This window comes from Condylura cristata, unplaced genomic scaffold (genome assembly GCF_000260355.1).
Source record: "Condylura cristata isolate star-nosed mole 26May11 unplaced genomic scaffold, ConCri1.0 scaffold00014, whole genome shotgun sequence".
NCBI lineage: Eukaryota > Metazoa > Chordata > Mammalia > Eulipotyphla > Talpidae > Condylura > Condylura cristata.
In genome coordinates, this window is record NW_004567115.1 from 7,815,372 (window position 1) to 7,826,882 (window position 11,511).

Below are 11,511 nucleotides of genomic sequence, written 5' to 3' on the forward strand. Positions count from 1 at the left end.
TAATTCAACTACAGTAATCATTATACTATGTATATTCAATCTTCATACAATTAAAGGGAAAAAAGGTGGCATGTAAAGAAGCTCCCATTATTGAGCTAGGAGTTACTGAAAACAAACAATATTAATTGAAATAGAGTAAAGGGATACGGAGTTTTATTGATATGCAACTATCTTTAAGTCTTGCTGGCTCTACAGTCTATAAACTTCCTCTCATGTTTCCTCACCATCAACTCTCCAAACAGGCTCTCATTTCATTTATTGTCTTCAAACTGGTCCTGAATCCTTCTAAGTCAGTGATGTGGTCAATGCATTAAGATAATCAGTTGCAAGGTGTCGCCAATGTTATTTGCTATCTCTAATAAAGCTGGACGCTTTACCTTAAATGCAGATAATCCAAAGAGAAAACAGCCAAATTTGATAAGCCTATCGAGTCCATTATTCTGTATAGAAGGGCCAGTGTATTATGAATCTAATAAGCCATTAAATGTCACTCTTGTACACAAGTTAGATAAGAGTGCCCCAGCCACATATTCTCAATTAAACTACTTGGATCAGTGCTTATTTTAGTTTTATAGACAAATGTCATACATTCAAAAGATTATGAGAGGGCCAATGTTGCCTGGTGAAAGTCATATAATCACATTAACTATGCAATGATTTTAGAAAATATTTAAGGATTGTTTAATTTGGTTATCACTAAACACCTTTGTAAGACATTTAAAGCTACTCCATTTTTATGATGTATGCCAGATTGCATAAATAAATTAAGTCACCCCAGGGAATTTACTGGAACCTAGACACATTTTAGTACATGGTTATTAAGGAATGTAAATGCTTAAGAACTTTCTAGTGTTGTTTCTATTTGTTTATGATATAAAATGAGGATATAAAATATGAGCCTCTGGATTACTAAAAGCTACTTAGAAGAGAACTTTTCTTTTTTAAGTTAGGCACAAAGTAAATAAGAGATTGGTTAAAAAAAAAAAAGCAAAAAATAATTACACAAATAGATCTTGTAAAAGGCAGGCCTCTTGGGGGCACCAAAGTGCTCTCCTTTATCCAAATTATGGCAACACAGGAATCAGAAGTTTGGAGAGGATGAAGAGGGGGAAAAAACTGCTCACCAAGTAAATATGAATAGCTAGCAGATCAGTTTCAGCCACGATGCCTAGTCATAAATCCCTAGAGGAGGTGTAGAGACATAGAACCCTATCCGCTGGACAGCACTAAACTACTGAACCATTAGAGCCAGTTCCTTTGCTTTAAAGGACTTCTACTAGCCTCATCTGGAGAGATACACTAAGGATTCTGAGAATGGATCATGGAAAAGAACTGGGACTCAAACATTGTGGTTTTGGGACATACATTTTGATCTTACCTTTTTGAGCATGTATGGATGGAGCAATTGTTCTTGATAGGCAATGTAATTTATAAATGAACAAAATCTTTTCTGAGTGAGTCCACAATACTCCCAATGTGAGTCCATACATACAATAGGTGTGTATGTGTATACATAGGTATATACTTTGGAAATATATTTGTTAACTTTAACTAAACCTATTTTTTCAGGCAAATGTCGTGTCTTGCTTTGTACAGCAAAATTAACAGTTTGAAATACTTGGTTGTATTCTGCCTGCAGTTAATAATGCACTATAACTTACTTGTTGGGGCATTAGTCAAATTAAGAAATACCATTAAGGGACGAATTCATTAAAATGTTAGTCGAGGAGTCTTTCAATCTTAAAACAAGTAGCCTGTCTCTGAAACTTCATAAAAATTGGTTAGAAGTGTTACCAAAAGTTGTTTCTCAAGTTATATGTTCATAGAGATAGTTTCTCTAAAGCTGTTAGGGTTCCGGCTGGAGAAAACAAAGGTTCTTGAAACCTTGAATAAAGGACATAGCATATATATTTGACAGTGAATCACGAGAATTCAGAAAGATGTAACAGTGTTTGAAAGTAGGCTATTTTTTTAGGTATATATGTCATTTCTGGTGTAGGTTGATTATATGTTGAATATAAAGCCAAAATTTTAAGTCTAGTAATACTGAAAAACAGAAAATGTTAACTAATATAGGTGAATATATAAACACAGAAGAAAGTCCTATCACAAAAGATACAGTTGTGTAATATTCACTTTAAGGAAAAATAAGGTATCAGAAGATACTAAAAACCTTGGGCACATTCTTGACTACTTTTCCTCACGCTCTACATTGAATACAGCACAATCTAACCAGAATTCAACAACTTCTCACCATTTCCAACCTGTTCTGAATGACTGTTAACTCCCATTTGGATCACTGCCAATAGCTAAATTGTCCTTGCACTATGTAGTCTATTTGAAACAGGATCACCAGTCTTTTAAACTCCTTCAATGACTCCTACCATTTTGAAAAACTTAAAATTCTGCAATGGTGTAACAAAACTCTGGTCAGGTTACACCTGTCTCATTCCTGTGCTCTAACTCCAGTGTTTTCACCTAATTTCCTTGGGAATAGTTAATTCCCCTGAAGCCCTGCTCAAATGAAGACTCATCCCAACCTCCCTACTTAGAACTACAGTTCACTCTTAGGTAGTTCCACTTTATCCAGATCTATCCCCCTTCCAACAGCACTGAACACTTTCTAATTAATGATACTATGCAATCTTTTTTGCAGATAATTGTGGATATTCTTTGATACAACACTAAAACCAGGCAAATGCTGGGTTCTGATTCGCTGGGTCACACAGATTTCCCATATGATGATAGATTTATTATACATTATCAAAAAATTGAGAATTCCTGTCAACTCATGATTTTACAAATTCTGATTTTTGCTTGAAAATTCAAATTTTATCATATGGCAACATAAGCTGTCTGTGGTTTTCCCCGAAGCAACAAGCTTCTCTTCACTTTTTGAGAAAATGTCTGCCAAATACTCAAGTCTGAGTAGTGCAATTTCTCTATCAACTGTTCTTTCAAGAATGGTTCTCATGAATAAATAGCTTTAGATTGAAACAATTGCAAAACTACTTTGATATGCCTAAGTACTTTATGCATTTTTCCATCCTGTCACATAATATTAAATAAAGATAGGTATTCAAGGTCAAGATTGAACAAATTAGTAATTTTTACTGCTTCAAGAATATTCCAAAGTGAAACTGGCTTTTAAAAAAACTCTAAGTGTGGAGACTACTAGTACAATCTGGTGATTCTGCTCTGATAGAGGATGAGGCATCAGCAGTTTTCCCTTCCATTACTTTTGCACCCTCAGTACAAATGTCAACACTGAAAGGGTAAATAATGTTTTAGTATTTCTATGAAAATAATTCTGTCAGATGACAGAAAATGTCCCCTCAGGAACTCCTCTCCCACACTGCTGTAATACATTAACCCACACAGAGCAAAATAGTTTGAGAATATTTTTTATCAGAATAGTTTTACTCTGAGTCTTGCCTGCAATTAAATGAAAGGATGCATTTTTAACAAGAAAATAAAAAAGGAGGAAAAGGGGCTAATAATAGAGAAATAGAGGTAATAAGAAACATGGAATGAAATGGAAAAACATGTATTTAAGTATTCTACTTTCCTGACTTTACAAGCAAGTGAAATAATTTAACAGATAATATAACAGAATTTCTGTAGAACCAACTAATCTGATATCAAAGTGGGAGTTTTCTGCTGAATAAATGAATAGTTTAATATGTGACTGGATTAAATCTAGGATCTCAAAGTACAATTTCTTAGATACTCTATTACTCACTAGATTTATTAAAGTTTTTCACTGTTCATAGCAGTTGTATTAAAAAAAAAAAGAGAGGGGCCTCGCTGATGGCGCAAGGGTTTGAAGCACAGCACTCTGAAGCTATCCCCAGGAACTGAAGGACAAGTTCCATCCCAGGCCAGCGAGGTGACCCACATGGAGCAGTAGACCTCTCCTGTCTGGCCTACTGGTCTCCTCAGCAGCATATTTCAGTACATCTGCCTATTCTGTTTTCCACTCTTTCTGGTGAATCCTCTCACCCCCACACTTCTGGCCTACAGCCCAGTTACTGTATGCATAAATAAATAAAACCTTTTTTTAAAAACCCACCTTCTTAATGTTTGAAAGGCTTATTCCTCCCATTTGAGGCAAAAATTTAAATCTCTCTCAGTAACAAAGAAATTAACTAGCTTTGGGGGACATAAGCAGCTATATACTAACTAGAAAATGTGCAGTTCTATTAAAGAATTAAAAATTTATTTCTTATTGCTTATATTTTCATTTTCAGATACATTGTGTTAACAAAAGTACAGCTAAAACTCAATCTTATTTACATCTTCTTTGTAGGCTGCCATGAGTTGCTCAGTTAGCTTCTCTTAACCAATGACCTTACAAACTCTGAATATTAACTCTGGCAAAAACATAATGGGACCAAAGGGTGTCTTAAAACAAAGCACGAGTTATGCATGTGAGTATGTCACCCAACCCAAGGTCCACTGCTGGTCTGTTTAAAATGTTCCTGTTTTAATAATACATGAACTAAGCAATTAGAAATCTCTCTGAGATCCTGATAAACACATACTTTAATATATACAATTATAACCATAAAGAAAACCCAAAAGCAAAAATAATGAACAACCATATACCAGACATTTTGCGGGGGTGGGGTGGGGAGGGAAGTGCACGGGATTTTGGTGATGGCACACGGGTGATATGGTGATGGGAAACCCGGGGGATTACAATTGAGATGGAAAAAATAATGTACAAAATGATGTAAAAATAAACTGTTTTAAAATAAAAAAACTAAAAAAAAAGAAAAAGAAAAAGAAAACCCAAAAGCTCAATATTCAATTTTTGCTATTAAATGCCACTGTGAAAAGTCTTTTAATATATAATCTTCATCATTTAATCCCAATGGTACCTGTGTGTGAACTATCTCCAACATAACAGCTAGTAAGATTTTTTACTTTTTCAAAATATTTATTTTATGTATTTATGTATACAAGAGCAGGGGTGGAGGCCAGAGTGGGGGAAGAGTGAGAATACTCACCAGAGACAGAGTGGGGAACAGAACAGGCAGATTAACTAAAACACACTGCTGAGGGGAGCAGCAGGCTAGACAAAAGAGGTCTGCTGTGCCAGCTGGGTTAGTTCCCTGGCCTGGGACTGAACTTAGCTGCTGATAGCTTCATTGTGCTGAGATTTAATCCCTTGTGCCACCAGGGTCCAACATTTTTTTTTATCTGATTATTAAAGCAAAAACAAACAAACAAAACAAAACAACAACAAAAAAACTTCCTTAGCTCCTTATTTATATAACTCTATCAGGATAAATAAATGAAATTTAATTTTTTATCAAAAACTTTTAAAAAGGGATTGCCTAAATAAGGAAGTTTAATATAAAGATGTAGTTATCTTCAATTAATAACAATTTAACATAACCTGCTTTGTATTTCTACAATGCTCGCTGTACTGACTTTCAGAAGAGTTTACATGAAATGGTGCTGGAAGGGTCTTGGTATTCACTTCTCATTTTACAGATATGAAAAACTGACCCTGCATAAGTTAACTTCTTACACTTCAGTATTTTTCCATATTTCCAAGGTGCTGAACCAGATGATTCTTACCATCTTTCCTACTTCTAATTTTTTTTTAAAAAGACAAGCCAGATTTTATTGAAAAGATTTACACAACTACATAAATGTAAAATCAACCAAATAAATATCAAAAGGAGATACAAAGGAACAGAATTTACAAGGCTAGAGCACCTGTCTCATGTCAGCGTTCTAGATACCAGTATCTCATTAGTACTCTTAATAACCTGCATGAGGATTTGGGGGGGGACTTGAGTGAGTTCTAAACCTATGTCTTTAGATGCTGCAAAAACTCCATTCATGTTCTTAAAGAAAAACAGCTAAGGGCCGTAAGGTGTATTAATACCATGTTAAGTGACTGATGCTCTTAAGCCAAACTGGGAAGTATAGCGCCATCAAGTTAACATTTCAACTAAATGTCCTCTACTTTAAACAAAACTGGATAAATAACTCTTGAATACACAATAATAGAAATGTCAGGACCTAGAAAATGGATTTTAAAAATGAGGCGATTAAAGCCAAAGGGTTTACCTATTTTTCAACCAAATTAAAATAGTAGGCAGAAGTAAATGTCTGATCTCTTTCTGGAGTTACTATGTGCTCTAATAACACAAAGAAATCCAACTATTTGCCTAGAAAGACATCTTTAGAACATCTACAGAGATAAACGGTTTTTTAAAAATTAGTTAATTCGTCAAGACTATTGACAGTTATCAGAAATATAAAGGGCAAGCTCTACAGAACTGGGTCTCACAGATTAAAGAAAACTATTGTTTTTATGTTCGACAGTGGCTGACCCAAATTTGGTGAACAGTATATATGTGGCGAACAATAAATGTTGGTGAATGAATATGCCCAATCCAAGGCAAGTATTGCCATCACTGGCAACAGATTCCGTGTAAGTCCAACTCAAATCAAGCCATTGTAAATAGAAATGAATATGTTACTTAACAGTCCTAAAGTGATCAATTTTAAAATTAAACTGTAGGCTTCAAGGTAATGTAACTATTTGGTCAAACTGACAGAAGTAAGCTTCGCATTAATTCACTGCAGCACCCCTCCCTTCTTTTTTTTTAAACAAGACTCGGATTCTAGAGATAAGAGCTGAAACTTACAATTTCTATGACTCTCTCCAAATAATTTGGCCAGAACAAATTATTTCGTCTCCTTAAAAGGAGACTAACTTGGTTCAGGTTGGCAACCAGGGAACGAAAACTTTAGGCTTAGTCGTAAATCTTGCCCACACGGTATAACTACGGTCAAAACATCTGACCTCTCCTTACCCACCACTTTCTCCTTTACTCAGACGAAAAGCAGCGGGTGTGTAAGGCGGTGGATAGAAGGTCGCGGGGTTTTCACCAAATCGGACCCCCATGGCACCGCCTCGGCGCGCCGCAGCTCCCAACCTGGAGAAGCTCGGGAAGGAAACTCCCCAAGTGCGAGAAACAACCCACAGCTAAAGCGGGGGCCAGAACACCCAAATCTACGCCCGTGGCTCTACCAGGGGAGCGCCGAGCCCGGAAATCAGCTGCCCGAGGTCCGAGGTGGAGCGTGAGCGACGTGAGGCCCCGGAGCCCGCGCAGCCAGGAGGGAAGGAGGCGGCCCCGGCGCCCATTTTGTCCCTGGCCTCCGCACTTCCCACTCGTCTCCCCCCCCCCCCCGGGCCAAGTCACCGACGCGCGGCCTGCAGCTGGGCTCCTCGCCGCGCCCCGCAACCCGGACAGCGGTTGGGCGGCGGAGCGTGCCCGTTTCCGCGTCGACTCCAGGCCCGGAGGCTCGACCCTGATGCGGGCCCGAAGCCTCCGTCTCGCCCGGGCTCACGGTCCCCGGGCTCACGGTCCAGCCCTTCCTCGGCCGGAGGGCCCCGGCGCTCCCCGCCCCGGCCTCAGCCTCCCGGGTCCCGCGACCGGGGGGCCCCTCACCCCCTCTCGCCCAGGTTTTCGGCTCACGCCCCGCAACCTGAGCCCAGTACCTTCCTCCCCCCGTTTGCACCCCAGCCTGAACCGTACCCCCCAGCAAACAGATGCACCAGCGTGTCCCTCTGGCTCATTCTCTCTCCCGCATGTCCTCCGGGCGCTGAGGCGGGACGCGGGTGCGGCCGCCCGTCACGGCCGGCGGCTTCGGGGCGGGCTGGAGCTGCACAGAGCCCCAGGGGTGGCGAGGGAGCTGGCGGAGACGCGGCCGCAGAAAGCCACCCGCGCGGCCCACCCCGCGGCGCTACAGCCGCGCCGCCTCCCGCTCGGCGTCAGCGCTCTGTTCCCAAGCCGGAGAGCGGCGCGGCGGCGACGGCGGCTGCTGGGTGGGTGCGGGGACATGAATATTCCGATGACCCCCGACATAAACAGAAGCTCCCATTGGAGCGCGCTGCGTGACGTCACGCGGTCGGCAGGCCTCTTTCACGTGATCACTGAGGGGTTTCTCAATGAAAGGCCGCTAGGCGGGTCGGAGCGCGTGCCCGGAGGGGTAGTAGGTCGCTGCGCCCTCGCATCTAATCAGGCTGCCCTGAAGGCTGCACCCCACGCGGCGTGGGCTTGCTCGCTGCGGAGATCCGAGCGTCCCCCAATTCCGCGACCCCTGAAGACAAGACAGATTTCGGGTTCTCGGGGCGGGGTGGGGGAGGGTGGGGCGGGGCCCAGTCTCTGACAGACTTAAAAAAAAAAGGCTTCTTTTAGAGCATTTCTTATTTTAAGTTTACAACAAAATTAAAAGGAAAGTTCAAATTTCCCATCTTCCTCCTTTTTGATTTATTTATAAAGAATTTGGCTTCATGACCCTGCAATTCCACTTCCTGGTGCCCACTTGAGAGTAACACTCCACAAAGCAAGAGGCGGCCTGTGTGAGGTTACTTGTCTAGAGCCACAATACAGTATTTGTAAACAATCTTGTAATAGTGGAAAATTGCGATCAGGAGAGTAATGGAGAAATATATCATGGAAATTCCTATAAAAATTACCATCTCTGGGACCTCTCTGATGGCACAAGGGGTTAAAGCTCAGCACTATGAAGCTATCCACAGCCACTGCAGCATACAGTTGGATCCAGGCCAGGGAGGTGACCCTCATGGAGCAGCAGAGCTCTCCTGACCGCCCACTGCTCCCCTTAGCAGTGTATCTCAGTCAACCTGCCTGTTCTGCTCCCTATTCTGTCTCTGTTGAATTCTCTCACCTCCCCTATCTCTGGCCTGTACCCCAGTTCTTATATACACAATAACTAAATCTTTTCTTTTTTAATTGCCACCTAAGACCATTCTTCCTCCAGCTCATTGCATTAACATTTAGAGATATTCTTTTTTATTAGCAGCATTATTGAGGTATTTATTCATGTGCCATAAAATTCAGTTACTTGAGGCCTCCCTGGTGGCACAAAGGATTAAGTGTCAGCACTCTGAAGCTATCAGCAGTTCAATCCCAGGACAGGGAGCTGACCCACATGACACAGCAGACCTCTCCTATCTCACCTGCTTGTTCCCCTCAGCAGCGTATTTCAGTCAATTAGCCTGTTCCTCACTTTCCTCTTTGGCGAATGTTTTCAGACACCCCACTCCCTCACCCCCACCTCTGGCCTGTACCCCAGCTCTTATTTGCATAAATAAATAAATATCTAAAAAAAAATTCAACTATTTAAGCTGTAGAATTTAGTGATATTTAGTATGTTCTCATGAACTGACCGAATTCCAGAACATTTTCTTCACCCAACTCCTGGCAACCACATTCTTCTCTCTTTGGATTTATTAATCTGAACATTTCCTATAAATAAATAATACAATATGTGCCTTTTTGTGGCTGGTTTTCAAGATTCCTTCATGTTGTAGCTTGTATCAGTGCTTCAGTCCCTTTTATGACAGAATATGGCTACATCATGTGGGTACATCATGAATTTTGCTTATTCATTCTCTTAAATGGCCATTTGTGTTGTGAATAATGCTGCCATGAGCATTTGTGCAGAAAAAGTTAGCGTGAATACACACTTTCAATTCTCTTGGGTGTATAACTGGAAGTGGAATTGCTGGGTCATATGCTAAATCAACATTTAACCCTTTGAATATTCACCAGACTGTTTTCCAAAGTGTATCATTTTAGATTATTTCTTTCAAGGCAATAGCTGTAGCTTCCTGTTTTGTTTTTTAGTATAGTGACTGCATTATAGTGAAAGTTCTTATGTGCAGTAACAGTTATTCCCATAGTAGGCAATAGCAGTCTTTTTAAATGCCTTTATGTGCCATAGAAAGAGACTCTGCCCCTGTGCACTCCAGCTGGTACAGCATTGGGGCTGCCCACTTGGGTGTGCTTGCTGAGGTCATTCATGCAGGAATTCTAGGACTGAATTGGCTGTCATGCTAACTGAGGTTCCACAGTACTGTCATGTGCTTGCTCTTTTAAAACCCTTCTTCCTCATCCTTGTTGATTACAGTATGTCTTCAAGTGATTTCTTTCAGAGTGGCACAAAGAGATTTCTTGTGCACTTGTACCTTACACAAACAAGCTTTCAAGTGTTTTTGCAAAATGATGACAGGCAGGGTAGGTGGGGCTAAAACCAAGATGTGGGAGCATCTTCAAGTCTTCCTGCTGAGGTGTCTTCTGGGAGTTGTAGTTTCACTGAATATAGAAAGAGAAACTGTTCGGGTTGTCTCACAACTCGATGCTTACCTCAACACATGCAAATAAGCACATTATAAAATAGAGAGGAACTAGGGGACTCTAGAATTGGTATGATCTTGCATTTTAGTTGTTAATGAACAGTGATCTTTGTAGCTATTAATGCAGGGAGTAGAAAATAACTGGGTCACTTATGCCATTTACCCTTACTCCATCCTTAGTCTCTATTGGTCAGAGGTACAGACAACTCTTGTGTTTCAAGCCTTGAATTGGAAGCATTAGTTTCAAATGTTTGGGTAAGTTTTTTTTTAATATATATATATATAGCTTTGTCTTAACTATTTTAATGAGAGATTAGGAAAATGGTTCGTGCTCTATATTATTTTTCTTTATAAAATTTGAAGTACCATTGCATTATAACAAGTAAGTTTTGGATGTGCATCATATTTGCTTTTAACAAAAAGCAATACATTCAAGTAATACAGAAGTGCATGAGAAATTAAAATCCTTTTCTCACTTTCCCCTCTGCAATTTCCACTCCCCCAGAGGAAATCATTAAGAGTTCTGTGAGTGTCCTATATCATGATGGCAATAATCTCAAATATAGTTTGCAAGAAGCTGAACTGGAATGGAAACCTGGTCTGGTTCTGGGTCTGTGCCCTTGTCATCTATTTTACACTATCTTATAGTGCTTTTGTCCCTTGAGACTATTAAGCGTAGTTGCAACAAAAAACGGGAAAGAGGCTTTTGGAGGAACTTCGAGTCTGGTGCCCAGAAGACAAAATATGCATTTGCATGTGAGCCCTATATCTGAGTCATGTGGGCAGTTGTTCCCTAACGCAGGTTTGATTCCCCATTGAGCTGCCACTTCCATCAGTCACTCTAGCAATTAAATTCAGGGGTATTTAGATTCTTAGACAGACAAGTGCTAAGCTGAGCCTGCTAGCACCTGAGAAAAAGAACTTGTGGAAATGATTTTCCCTCAGAATGAATCAGTATATTGCTTATAGAGAACACTATATCCCAGGGCCAATTCTAGTGAGAGTTCTAGGAGAAAACAAGTAGACACTTTTCCTATTATTCAGGACAGGAGTTGTTATTGTAGAAAAGTGGGGAGACCTTGCAAGATAAGTTTAAGATAAGGGTGCAACACACTGTCTTATTTTGTCTGGAAAATGCCTGGGATTTGTTTGTGATAATGTGAAAGTAGTAGTACCTCCTTCCCATTGAAGAACCATCCAGAGGTTGGTTTCTGCTTTAAATCCACTTGCATCTATGCATTTGGATCTTGCTTTTAATATTCATTATTTACTTTTAATTTCAAAGCAATAAATACAAACAACCCAATTCATAAAATAGG

At 40.3% G+C, this 11,511-nt stretch overlaps 1 protein-coding gene across 1 annotated transcript in view; it reads right to left on the reverse strand.

Annotated features, from left to right (window-relative positions):
- The window catches only part of SLC25A36 (solute carrier family 25 (pyrimidine nucleotide carrier), member 36), a 31,830-nt gene extending 24,012 nt beyond the window's left edge, over window positions 1-7,818 (reverse strand). Inside the window, exon 1 of the mRNA XM_004682154.2 lies at window positions 7,566-7,818. Within this exon, the coding sequence (XP_004682211.1) occupies window positions 7,566-7,606 (41 nt within the window). The 5' untranslated portion in view covers window positions 7,607-7,818. The remainder of the gene's footprint in view (window positions 1-7,565) is intronic.
- Window positions 7,819-11,511: the final 3,693 nt, after the last annotated feature.